The 14,606-nt window shown below is 41.7% G+C and overlaps 1 protein-coding gene across 2 annotated transcripts in view; it reads right to left on the bottom strand.

The window, feature by feature from the left end:
• glra3 (glycine receptor, alpha 3) overlaps positions 1-12,135 on the bottom strand; it is a 45,159-nt gene extending 33,024 nt beyond the window's left edge. Inside the window, exon 1 of one of the 2 annotated variants that reach the window (XM_064335095.1) lies at positions 11,689-12,135. In XM_064335095.1, the coding sequence (XP_064191165.1) occupies positions 11,689-11,759 (71 nt within the window). In that variant the 5' untranslated portion in view covers positions 11,760-12,135. The remainder of the gene's footprint in view (positions 1-11,688) is intronic. The other variant, XM_064335094.1, reaches the window with a different exon arrangement.
• Between the last annotated feature and the right edge of the window lie 2,471 nt (positions 12,136-14,606).

Genomic DNA, 14,606 nt, shown 5'->3' with positions numbered 1-14,606 from the left:
TAATGCTATTGCTTAATTTCCATAACTGCCATAACTACTGGTTCAGCTGCTTTTTTATGTGCAATTGAGGCAGCTTCTGGGAGCATATGTCTAATTACAGTATATTATTTTCTACTTTTTTTGTTGTTGCTTTTATTGAGAATGCAGAAGCAGGTGAGCGAGACAGGATGATTGATGTAATAAAATGATGAGACCTACCAGACAGTATGGACTCTTATGTCCCATCCCAACACATGGAGCATGGAGAAAGAGAACAGAAGAAATTAAGCCACAATGAGAGATGAGATGGCGTCAGACAGAGAAGCCGCTCTTTCGCTCTCTCCCTGCGGCCCGGAGCGAGAGGCGAAGAGAGCGCCGGGCGGGTCATGTGTTCGGCGGAAGCTTCCCGCTGTTTTGTTGCTGTGAGAGGCGAAGAGGGAGTGTCCTCCGCGGCGCATGCCATGCTTTCAGGCTTTAGCATCCCCTTAATCTCCCCCCCGAGCTCCGCCATCCATCCTCAAGGCATGCTTCTGTCATGCGGGGATACTTACTGTCGAGCGCATGGAAATGATCATGGTTATGGATGAGATAAAGAAACGAAGAGGCCTTCCTTAGCGGGCTCACTTGTGTGCCGCTGTGTGCATTCTCCATTAGAGCAGGGATGTCTGGCTCCATTTCAGCATTCTTACTACCTCTGCTTTTACTGAAACAGTTCTCATCTGCAGCAGGACGCTTCACCTGTGCTGTCCTGACTGTTGTTTGTTTGAGACAGGCGGCAGTGTACCTGGCCACTGGAAGATCCAGGGTGGGAGTTGTCCTCCTCTTAGATTAAAGTTGAATCCACAGACAGAGATGGTTTAATTTCAGGGGTTAATAAGCAGTGTGTGTGTGTGTGGGACAGACCTGGGTGTTGGATTCAAATACTTTACTACACTTATCTGATCTTGTCTAGAGTACTGGAACCAATGAAATACTCTCAGAAAGTGAAAACCCCGCCTTCTGGTCATATTGGGAGGCTCAATGACATCAGGCATGATCATATTTGACCCAGGTCTGGTCTGGGATTCCCAAGTATTTCTTCAAAGGTCCATAGGACTTCTATTGGATAGCAACGCCACTTGTTTAAATTTGGTCTTCAATTCAATACTGCACATTTATGCATAGCTCTCATGGGACCTTGTAAGACCTCATGGGACTTCGTGCTGATCTCAATCGATGCAAAAATTAGCTATGCTTTGTCAACAAAATCAGTGAGGACCTCACTCACTATGAAAAGGCCCGGGGAATTATGTCACTTCCATCGTTACGGGCTCAGACAGGATGTGCTCGTCTTAGGCACGCTTCTAATAGAGAGCTTATTTGGATGCAGACAAACATATTTTCCTGTCAGGGCTCATCGAAGTGCTCATTACCAAACAGGCAGTACGCATGCACAAGGCTGACACCCATCACTTTGAATCTAGCAGAGGGTTCCCAAGGCAGGTAGAGCAGGTAACATACTGTATTGCAATGGTGCATTCAGTAGGTTCTACAATAAAGAGGATGGCCATATGTCATGAGCACACACACACACACACATACATGTGCGCACACGTATGCACACACACACACACACACAGGCATCTATGCACACACACACACACACACACATGCACACACACACATACACACACAAACACATACTCATGCATGCATGCATGCACACACACTGACACATAAGCGCACACACCCACTCACACGTATGTGCACACCCACACACACACATACACACACACACACCCACACAAACTGTGGCTAAATTACAGGCTTGAAACATCTTCTGCAAATAATGCCTGGAACCCGGACAGATATTTGTAGTAGGAAGTATATGTACATGTATATATGCTACACAATAACAAACCCCTCCCCCATCTTCTAATCCTTTACAACCACACAGTGCAGGTCCAAGGCAACCTGTTCATTGCTGTTTTTGCTAGATAGGTCCAACCATTTCTTCCGTGAGATATAAATTCTACAGAGAAAATTCCCAAAAAAGAAAAGATGGACAGACAGCACAACATTGCATAATACCACTCGAGCGCTAGGCCGAGCAATGAAGTCAAAAGACCATAAGCAGTCATCAGAGTTTAATAAAGGGAAGGAGATTAAAATACAGACTAAGGTCTGTGGACATCGTGCCCCGAGGGGTCCCGTCAGTAATTAGAGCAGATGGAAGTAGAGTATTCAAGCCTGCTCATTTGCAATTAAAATCCTTTAAATATTCCTCCTTATGTTTTTCATTCATCTGTGCCCAGATTATAATTACACAGAATTCACTGCTTGGCAGTTGTATGCAGAAGTCATTACAGCCGTTGTTGTGTAACTTGATGCTTGGGTTTTTTTTTTTTTTTTTTTCCTTTGGCTCTGATTTTCATCAGGTTCTCAGTTTGCTGGTTGAATCTTTCAAAATATGCCAGGAAGTAACAACCTTTCAAGCACAGCCCAGTCTTTCTGCAAACCAGCAAGCAGAAAATAGAATATGGATGCATTATTCAGTTCAGATTTTGTCTGACCTGTTCCACCCACAGATTTTCCTCATGTTTGTATATTTAACCAAGGCATCTCTTTGTTTAAGGTTTCTTTAGAGGTTTCAGTGTTGAACTGAAATTTCTGTATAAAAAGGAAATAATTGTATTTACATTTGCAAATTTGTATGAGAAATATTTGTAGAATTGCACTGGAATTTAACCTATAATGGTTCTGAAGTTTTGTGCATACATTTATGAGAAGTTGTCATCTTCTTTCTGCAACCTTACTGAAATGGCAGCTTGAATTCATTTCTAAATAACTACACATTTCAGCCCACTGGCTTTAATCACATTAGCCACAAGGTTTTCTATCTAACCTTGTGGCCTACTTGGACTTTTTCCTTATTTTCTGCAGGGTTCCTGTGATCTCAGCCTCCCAGATCATTACAATAGCCTCATAAATCTGTCAGCGATAGCATTATTAACTTGTCCCACCAGATGTCGATCGGTCTCCGAAACCTACATGCCCTCCGTACCTACTGTGCATGAATCCACAAGAGACCTCATTGCGAACCCTCTTTTGACCCCCCCCCGCCCCCCCGCCCCCCCGCCTCCCCGCCTCGCCAACCCCCCAGCTCCTGTAACCTGGGACCCTGTGACCTCTGTCTCCTTCAATGAATCCTGCCTTCCTTGGCTTTGCTCCAGGTGATTCAGATGCTTGATAAGAAGCAGAGGGGAAAAAAAATGAAAATGGAAAAGCATAAGAAAGATGACAGCACCCTTCACCAGCTTTAAGGAAGTCGGTTGGAAACGCACATATGCTGCCTCCCGAGTCTTGGAGCACGTGCTACAGGTCCTCTCTGCTTTCATTCCATTTCATCCATTTATTTAATAGCCTACTGCCTGGCCCTTCAATCCTCCCTGCCCAGTGCAGACCAGTTACACTGTACAAAGCCATTATTATTCTGCTGTATAAAATGGACAACATCGATGCACAGGACAAGATCAATCGCCCATGCAAGACGGGCTTTTCCGGACATCAATACACTCGCCATTCATCATATTTCTCCATAATTTAATGTCTCCTCTAAGTTAATTTAATGTCCATACTCTGAATTATAAAGCATGCATTTAATACCCATGACTCATGGCTGAATTTGTCCTGTACTGAGATGGACTGATTTACAGAATGTGGACCGATGGACGGTGCTGTGGGGCGGGGGACAAGAGGAAGCCATGTATAGTGAGCAGCATTGCAGAGGTCAGCTTTAACAGCCAGTCAGTTCTAATTCTCTGGTGGACAAAATGAGAAAAGGCACTATGCCCTACATAACATTTAAACACACTGTAAAACTGTGCATTTGTGCATTTCCATTTCTGAAACCAGGCCAGATACTGCTTTGCAAATGAGGAATTCTTTCCCAACCTGCTAGTGATGCACAACAGATTGTCAAACATCATTCAATCTTCGGTAATTCCACTGATGTTACATAACAAGTACATAGAAGATACATAGCATACCCCAGACGAGACAACAGCCTGTGGAAAACTAGTAGAAGACTATAATAAGAACTTAAATGATGATTTTTTAAAGTATGCTGAGAGGAATCCTCTCAGCTCAAACTTAGACCTGCTTGTACTACAATTGCCAAAATACTGACCTTATGCAGAACATGATGTAGCCTATGGCTTGAATGCATAAAACACTTGCTGTCAAAGCCTTTATTTTCTGTCACTTTCAAGATCATCGGCATTTGCAAAGAAATTAATTACAGGTTTATCTTTTTCAGACCACTCTCAGTTTAATCTCTAAGCCTGAAAATGAATTTTCCTCTCTCAAGTTCTTGCACCAAGTTTTGTTTGAAATAAGTTATAAATCCATATCTTTGTTCAAACAAATATCAAACCATGTCTTTGAAACTTTCAAGTCAGGGTTTCAATCATAGCATTCTACTGATACTGCACTTGTCAAAGGTTGTAAATGAACTTAGCTTCTACTATGGCCATCAGACTGCAACTCTAACTGTACTTTTACTTTTTGACTTAAGTGCAGCTTTTGATACTCTTAACCATGAAATCTTATTGAACAGATTTGCACTCTCCAGGCTTAAGTCATACTTGTGTGGGAGGAACTAGTTTGTTGAACTAGATGAAGAATTTTCAGATGTGTCAAAGGGGAAATATGGTGTTCCACAAGGATCAGTGTAAGGACCACTTCTCTTTTCATTATATATGTGGCTCCTTGGCAATGGTGTTCTGAAGCAGTGTTTCTCTGTATTGCAGATGACACACAGTAATATTTCTCAATGAAGCCAGGTAAATCTCTGCAGATCTCTGAGATAGAAGCATGTGAACCATGACTCGCTGAAAGTAAAGTCTGGATGAAACTGACAGGTCTCAAAAACTAAGATTGGAATTTCTCTGACCTTTCTCTCTTCTGCTCAGATGCCTCGTTGTTCCAAACGTGACTGTGATAGAACTTGGTATTACCATCGACCCTGGTCTCACTTTCAATTCTCATATCAAATTAACATCCACTGATAGATTTCCTTTCAATTGAGGAATATTGCTGAACTCAGGTACTTCCTTTCATCAGAGGACACAGAGAAATACATGTATGGGCATGTGAAGTTAGCACCTACAACTTTTGACCTCCTCCCATTATTTTTTTTTATTTTCTAGCATTAATTGTGCTGTCGTCCTCCCCGCTCACACACACACACACACACACACTCCTCCACCCTGGTGGGTAGTTGATGCTTCACACCCCACTTCAACAGTTTGTTTGAATAGATGTTTTCCTCCCTGTTTGGACCCCAATCCCCACCCCCCCAATTTCTGAATTACTCCTGCTGCCATTGTACAGAGCACATGGCTTGGCATGTCAGTTTTGTTGATGATTGCTGGACAAAAATGTCAGTGAACATACAAAAACGGAATAACTAAAATTCATTGTATTTAATTGTGTTGTCGCCAGCAATGCATTCCACCCAGCAGTGCAGGGGAGTGTTCAGTATTTATTAAGGGAATGCCCCAGGGTCTACAATCCACTACAACTTTAATGTTACCCATTATCCTGTAGGTGCAGGACAATGCGATCACTGTAAACAGTCCCTTAAGAGGCCAGTAGAAGCAGGATGTATCGTGCTAGCTATTAACTATATATATATATATATATATATATATATATATATATATATATATATATATATAAGCAAAGCTAAGGGGGAGTCCAAAGCAAGCCTGTTCATAATGCTTTCATGTGAGAACCAATTCTATAGTTTTTTAAAACCCCTGATTGCGATCTAACACTGCAGAATGCGATGCTTTTAGTTCCCTCGTGCCAAATGCATTGTCGTTACTGTCAGGCAGAATTAGTGGTATGCCTTTTCTCTCCAAGTTCTGCTTTATGGGAATAAGTAAACGATAGTGAGTCATTCCTTAATGCTAAAATAGGCTGCCATACAATAAGCTCTCACATGGGATTAACATTGCGCAGGCCATTGAGCATGGCATTAGGTGAAGTGTATTCGCATGCTAGTTTTTTTTGCTTCTCCATTCCAGTTACATAAACCATTGTTTATTTTTGAACTCAGCAATACGTGCTTTGCCATTTTCAAAGGTATGCTTGACCACTGACCCTGTACCTTTAGTATCAGTTGGGTTGAGCAATTGTTTTGGCAGGCTCTGGTTATTACAGCAACAGTCACGGTAATGAAAATGTTATGCACATTATTATAAAAATGACTGAACAACGGCAATTTGGGAAACACAATTGGATATTTTTAGCACAGCAGATTGTTCCTGTTCTTCCGTGCAGGCATGACAGAAGCTCTCGTGTGTGTCTGTGATGTCTGGCCCAGCTAGCGAGCAGCATGCGCCCCTGTACCCAAACAGTCAAGCTTGTCTGCACTACACATGGCTGAATTCTGCTTAGACAGTTGCTCAGGTGGTGAATGTGTCCTTGCCAGTCCATGGTGTAATGCCAGAGACCCCAGGCATTGCCAACTGATTGTCGCGCATCAACATTGACATTGACAACATCAAGCCTGACAGTATCAATGTTGATAGCTAATTCGGTATAAATCCACTTTTTTTGGCTGCTAAGGCCAAATTGATATGTTACAACAAAATGCATTTGGTGCCATCTGAAACTGTGTGGACGTTCTGTTCCTCTCTGGCACATTCCTCTGAGCAGGTGAGGTCGACAACGGTTGGCAAACGCAGACGTTCCCCCAGGATACCTGGACCTTGGTCCAGTAAACCATGGCACATAGTGCTTTATGCTGAACTCATTTAAACAGGTTTCAGGTCAAAGTCAGCATGTTTCATTCTCTTTCCTGAATAGCTGCTACCGTAATAGTAGCATGAGTTTCCTTGTTTTTTCCCTGTCTGTCTGTCTGTATGTCCGTCTGCAGAATGCTGTATCTAAAAAATAAAAATAAAAAACCCTATGGATTATGTTGTACTTGGATGAAGGCAAATGCTGTTTCTCATGGCTGATTTAATGGCTCAAAGGTGTCTGAGGCATGCACTGTCCCCAGAAAAAATACATAAATACAATAAATAAAGCAAACTGGCTTAAACATCTCAGTCCAAATGAAGAACAAAGCACTTTACAGTTAGACTGTATGGAGCCATTAGCTTTAATGCGGATGACCCACAGAGAGTGTCCTGTGGACAGCAGTTCCCTGAGGGACGAGATTTGTGTGTCTTAAGGGTAATAAACAAGGACTCAGGCGCCTCTGGGTCAGTCCGGAGCAAGAGAGACATCAGGGGATTCCCGAGGAAAATAATCTCCGCACCGAAGCTCTCCGCCAGGATTTACTGCAATACCTACACATACAGAGCATCATATTGAAGGCACTATATTTATGGATCTACATTTGAAGAAGAAAAATTGACACCTTTGGGATATTGAAAACTGTTTAAATGCTTTGGTGGTTTTTTCTTGGTTTGATTGATTTGACTAATGGACCATTTGGCTAATTGATTAATTGTTGTTGACCTGTGATGCACCCGGGTCCCATTGGTTCCTCAGTTACTCAATCAATCAGAGCAGTGGCAATACTGTGGTGACTGTCATTGGACAAAATGAAGTACAATTTTCACACGTGGAAAGAAAACATGTGACTTCAAATAGCATAGGTTACCTTTTCATGCTCTCATTTTATGAGTAGGATTATTTTTTATAGTTTCCATGTGTACTCTATATGTTGGGTGTTCCCATGTGGTTTTTGGATATATGACTGTTTCATAGGGGAATACTGTTTCAGTGGTGACAAGAAAAGACACTATTCAGCAATGTTTTCACCAGGCTTTTTTGTTTCATATGTGCATGACTTCAATTCTTGCTGCAAATTCTTCATGTTCGAGAGGTTCTGCCCCAAATACACTATGGGCTTAAGCTGAAAATCCAAAAAATATTTTTAAGCTGCTTGTGAGGGAAAAAACTTTCACTATCCAGAGAATCTCACAGAAGCTGTAGAACTTTTTACTTCGCACCCTTTTCCTGTCCCAAACACTGCTTTATTTTAAGCATTTAAGAAACCCATCTGAAGTACATGTGGCCTGCCCTTTTCACTGCCATAAAATGTGTTTGACATTTGTTCATTTGGGATTGACTGAGCTGAAAATGCACCTCAGCTGATGTTGGCATTATGCTGGCCTGACAAGACAAAGCATGGATCACTGTGGCCATGTTAGAGAAACACCACCCAGCCACCACTTCCCCCGCTTTCCTCCCCGAGGGTGGCACTGTAGCATAATGGTTAGCGACCTGGGGTTGCCACTCCAAGGATTCCCGTTCAGACCCAGGTGCGTCACTGCTGCTGTACCCTGAAGCAAAGTCTGAACCTCAACCTGACCTGCTTCAGCAACTTATCCAGCCATATAAAATGATTCCATGCAAAAATAATGTAAAATGCACAAGTCATTCTTGATGAGCTGTCTGCAAAAAATGCTTAAAATTTAAATTTAAGAATAGGGAAAAGACAAACACCATTAAGAAAACAACACACAAAAAATCTGCTGAAATGGGTATGAGAAATGTCACAAGTCCCAGCTGCTATTCTAGCTCCTGATTTCTCCGTCCATCAGTTTGCCTTGGTGGTGGCTTTGCAAAGTGTGGGCAGCATTCATGGCACAGACACCAACCTACCCTCTGAGAGACATAGTAAGAATTCATTGCTCTGGACAGGGCAAACATTTGGAGTGGACAGCCTTACTGCACCCATTGTAATAAGTAGGAGAAAGCATAAAACCATCTGCAAGTCCTGAAAGAAATTCTCTAAGGAGGGAATTAGGAGGCTAATCTGGGAAGTTGCTGGAATTCATGTGATGTCAAGGAACAAAGCCTTTCCTTCCTCCATAGGAGCTTTTAAGAAAAAAGCACCGTGATTATGAAAGATCTGAGCTAACACATTTTAGTCTTGTAATGTGGTTCTTCTTCATCTGCCGGCTCAAGACAGTGGCCAAATAACAAAATCTGAGGAATAGAGGCCTGAATAACATTCCCATGGAATAAGCTTTGAGGTGCCCACAGCTGCCATAAAAATAAATAAATAAATAATGAAGGAAGTGTTCTCGCCATGTCTGTGTGGATTTTCTCCGGGTACTCCGGTTTCCTCCCACAGCCCAAAGACATGCCGGTAGGCTAATTGGACACTTTAAATTGCCCTTAGGTATGAGTGTGTGAGTGAATGGTTTGTGTGCTCTGTGATAGATTGGCAGCCTGTCCAAAGTGTGTATTCCCGCCTCTCGCCCAAATGCACACTGGGATAGGCTCCAGCACCGCCCGCGAACCTGCCCAGGATAAACGGGCACAGATACTGGATGGATGGATAATGGAGACAGGAGAAAAGAGAAAACACAGACAGCATGTCCATAGCTACTGCACCAGCTTTGTGAAGAAAAAAAAATCTATATAAAGCTGTCACACAACAGACATCAATGCACTGAGCAATACAGGCACTGACAAGCCCTCAGTTTTGAGAACAACAGACAGCCTCTTGGCATTACACCAGCAGCATCATGTCAAAAGAGGGAATTTCAGACCACTTGTGGCGTTTCCATCTTTTGTACAGTTTGGAGTGCACGCAAGTCAGCTGGTAAATCACCTTACAAGAGGGAACGGACCCCTTCAAGACATCCTACGAGCTACGTTATTCAGAAGATATATCAATCACCCTGCTGACACTCCCAAGGTAATGTGCAACGACATACAAGATGCGATCTGACCAATGGACAGCAACTAGCATCCGCTGTGCTTTAGAAACGGCAGCATTTCCTGAAATACGAGCTCAAAATATTTCAATACAAGACAATATGTTTTTCATACGGGTGTAAAAAATGTTTATTTGCACTCTCATACTTTCAGGCATGGGATTGCGTGCCTGAGTATTGTATGAATATATATGGCCCAATGTCAACCTACCAATCTGCAGGACATTTGGCCAAGTCAATAATCTGGCTGACCAACAAATTTCAAAAGTGACAGGTTTATGTCAGATTCAACCTTTACATTCCAATTAATGTCAATATGCCATTTTATAGATGTGTTTAAGGTGACACATTCGGAAGTGGAGAAAGCAACTTTAGCCCTTGCTTTTTGTATTGATATGTTGATCTCTGGCCATACTCACATGAGATTAGGCTGCATAGTAAGTATACATATATAATTCTGGTTTCAAGCAGAAGCTTCTTAATGGCCCAGCGAGACTACATTCTTAATTCACTTGAAGCAATTATTGAATACTCACAATATCTGAATCCCACAAATGCATTATGCTCAGAAGCAGTCTCTGTTGAGTCGTTTCGAATCCCAGCAGAAATGCAACAGGGACATGGACATCACTACCATCATGTCATCAATAATGCAAAACAACATGTGAACGTACCACAATTATGGATCCCTATATCACAGATAAATGAAAGTTAAATAATTCATTACAGCGCCAACCAAAAGCGACTCGCGGGACCTTTAATGTAGGAAAGGAATTACGACGAGAAGCAAAGACCTGGTGAGAGCTTGTTTTCTCACGCATATACTATATTATTATTCCAACGTAGAAGGAGGGTGTCCACGTGTTGATGAAGAGAAGATTAATAAATTGGCAAATAATACAAAATCCTCACTTAAATTGAATTGCTTAAACCTGCTGACCTTTACCGAGCAAGCAAGGACCTCAGACGAACTTGATTAACAAATCATTCATTTTCAGGTAAAGCGAGTGTCTCTGAGGTCTTAACACTAGGACACGCGCTTGCCTTGAAGTCTCGTCTGTAAGAAGACAGGTTTCACCCGAGTAGGCTATCCATTCGTGCATTCTGTACATTCAAATTTCAGTAATACACTGATAAAACTTTATTCTCACCAGGGCTTGGCAAATCGGTTGTCATTCTTTCTAATGTTGCATACACCATTGATTCAAAACATCATATTGTTTTAGATGTTTCGAACAGTGTAATATAAATATCATTTTAAACAGTTCACAAACCGTAAGTCCCATATACTTCAGCGGGGCAAAAACCTCGTAGCTCATTAATTGGTAAATGATTGTGTGTCATAGAAAGCCTCTTTTGGATATTTAGAATAGGGTGGCATCGCAACGGAGAGGTACGATTTTACCTGTTACGCACAACGAAATTAATTGATTAATTTTTAATGTGGGGTATGGCGCATTCAGGATTCCTACCTTTGCTGCTATGAGGTTTTCGAAAAAAAAAAGTTGTACACACACGATACGTTTGTTACGTATACGATACAATGTCAAACGCAGATTTTATCAGAAATATGTGGAGCGCAACATACTATGTCATTAAAAATTAAGGTAAACAAAATTCCATAACCTTAAGCATTGTCGTTTTGGGAAAGATCACAAGTTCAAGCCTGTTCTTATCGAAAGTTGAACGACCAACCAAGGAGCTTTTTAATTTTACCCAGCATTTCACCAGCAAACAAATAGTATTAATATCCAATCGACTTTACCGAAAAGTGCAGGGGACTAATCTGTACTCCATAAGTATAAATGGCCAGCATAAGAGTATTTATATTAATCAGCATCGATAGATTTGATAATTGTTACCCACCATTCCCAGCAAAAGCGCTGTTCTCTGTTCCATTTGGAACTGAAACTCCAACGTATCGAATTCGAATGTTTAAAAAAATATGGTTATTGGACTGCCTGGTTAACTTACTTACCTCAATAAAACTGCTATTTCCCATGCGAAGAATCCCCAAACAGCTACAGAATGCAGCCTTTTCCGACTCATCTCAGGACTTCGATTGCGAAGACATATACTCGCGACAGAATGACTGCTTTCCCAATCTCCGCACTTCTTGGTTCTTGAGTTCAGCACTCAGGACAGCGCTCCAGCTGTTCTCGCCACAATCCGCTGAGGCACGTCGTTTTCGGCAAATACAAATTCATATCAGTTTTTAAATTCCACATAATCTAAAATGGTGTCTGCTACATAATTTGAAAAGCGGAAAACAATAGCCTAGATAACCTACAAAGAAATGCCAATCATCGCAGAGTAAAGCCACAGAAATGTTAAACACAGCCAGAATATTTCTTGACTAGCTCAGTAACAGCAACAGTACTTAGTAGTGGCGCTGACATGCACCCGCCCCTGACTGACTGACACAACATTCATCCATTCCTCCATATACGTGCGAGAAGAACACGCGCTTGAACGAGAAACCATCGAAGTGAAACGGAGCGTTTTTTTTTTTTTGTGAAATATATTATTCCTCGTGTGCTGTGGAACGTGCGTCGAAATTCGTCACAGGAACTAGTTGACTTCGGCAGATTTCATTCAGCTTTAATTTATTAATCTGTGAGCTAATGTAAATTTCCTGACCTAAGTACTCAGCCTAAGGTTTAAAGTCAGTGTAAATGGGCTAAAATAGTTAAATAAATAAATTAATAAAAATAAACATGAATTATCCCAGAGACATGCGTCCACTACACATCCACAAAACATATTCAAAGTATGTCAATAACTATAATAACACATTTCAAGTCATAAATAAAATCCGTAGTGAAAATAGCTCAGCAATGTATGGGAATGGTTGGGGCATGGCGGTGTAGCCATGGCTTTTAAAAAAGCGCTACCATTTCTTCTGAATTGCATCACGGAGCACTGGGAGTGCACATACTCGTGGCAAATCTGGCATGCTTACAATGCATAAAATAATAATAACTAAACAAAAACTATAGCTCTGACGAAAAGTACAGAGAGTGAAATATTACATTTAAGCCTGAGGTTGAGGTACAAACTTGGTGCGTGGTACACCTAACAGTCTTAATAGCTTTAAAAGTTAACACAAAGTAAAGCAATTCATACATTTCCATGTTGTTGTTGACAATGATTCTTTATGACAAAGGAGTGTTTCACTCAGACTCGAAAAGAAGCTGCTTTAGCAAGACAAAATACTTTTATTTGCCTCAAACTATAGGAGGAGATATGCAACGAGACTAAAGCATTTATTGGCCATTACATCAGGTCCTTCATGACGTCAGTTGGAATGTTCTCATGACGATATGAGGATATTGAAATACAACTGATTTCTTGTACTGTTCCTGATGCAAAATACATACCATTATAATCCCATACAATGTAGTCTGAATCATTTACCGATTTACCTTAGAATCACTTAAATACATTTCATTTGCAACTGCAGTTTATGATCGTATTTGCATTTCACCTCAAAATGAGTGCTAAAAATAAAAAGCATGATTATCATTCCAGTCCAGTATATTTACACTGCAAACTATAAAATTTGAAATGAAAGTGCATTGGCTGTGCAATTAGTGTGTTCCTCGATGAAAGCAACTTTTCCAGCTGAGAACATGCAATCATACACAATCATGGTTTAAGTAATGAGCAATAGTTGTAAATAATATACGATCCAGCACCGGGGATTTGATAGGGAAAACGTAACAGCGTCATCCCAGTCTACTCCCAGAACTTGTCATTTGAAGTGGCTTGTGTACTCAGAGATCGACCCCAATTTTAATATTTTCAGTGGCATATTTTAGGGAGCGTATGGAACAGTGTGAATACACACTTTTCACCCTAAATGTTCGAACAGATGAGCCTGAGACAAGCACAGATACGTACAGACAGGCAGAGATACGATGAGCGATTAGAGCCGCCATTGGCTGTCTCCGGGCAACGCGTTTGCCGCAGCTGCGGTCGCGTGCATCTGCGCGAGGGCCCCACGCATTTTGATCGCCGCGTTGACCCTTTTTTCCCGGGTCCGCAGCTTCGCCGAACGTTGAAAGGCGAACCCTGGAGGCAGGTGATGAGCGCGGCGACAGCACCCGCAGGTTCCCAACCCGAGCGCCACGCTCCCGTCGGACGCGAGGCTCGTTTTATCGTTCGACGAGGAGGACCATTCCGCTAAAATCGCCAGCCATTCGGAACGTCAATTTGATGTACAGCTGACATTTAAGGAATCCAAGCGTGCTTAACACGCTTGACATACGGAACCTCGTTGCCATAATAGGACACAGTAAGGAAGTGATTTTCTCCTTAAACAGTCACAGCAATGAGGCATTGATGTGTGTGATTCACGTTTGGACCCAGAAAAAAAAAAATACATCACATGAAGTAGCCTTCATTCCCAAAGACAGAAGAAATAACTACAGGAAAGACACTGATTTGTTTCCCAAAATGACGTTTGTTGCACATAATTACATCCGTGACGACAATTAACATTGTTTTATTCTGTAAGACGTTCAGTTAAAGTGGCATGCCCCATCGTGGTATAGCTGGCCAGACAACCCAATGAGTCTGTGAAGATCTGGCCCACATTGATCACAGAGATGCAGCTCAGATGCTGCATTGAGTGATGGTAAAGATGTTGCAGAAATTTGGTTGCCACACCCAGTCCAGAGCTAAGCCATAACCAGGCCAAATCTCAGCCAGCCAAAATAAACAAGATTTTGTTTTCTCTGGGTCATTCCTCAGTGATGGATGTGGGCCAGATGGCAACAAATTGGCTATCTGGGTCACCAAACATGTCAAGAGTCATCAGTGACACCACAAAGATGTTTTGTTGCAATCACACTTGTTTTTCCTTCGTTTTTCCACAAACTCTTTTTTCTTGAG

This window comes from Anguilla rostrata, chromosome 5 (assembly GCF_018555375.3).
Source record: "Anguilla rostrata isolate EN2019 chromosome 5, ASM1855537v3, whole genome shotgun sequence".
NCBI lineage: Eukaryota > Metazoa > Chordata > Actinopteri > Anguilliformes > Anguillidae > Anguilla > Anguilla rostrata.
Note: the sequence above shows the minus strand (reverse complement) of the source record. Positions and strands in the feature narration are given on the sequence as shown.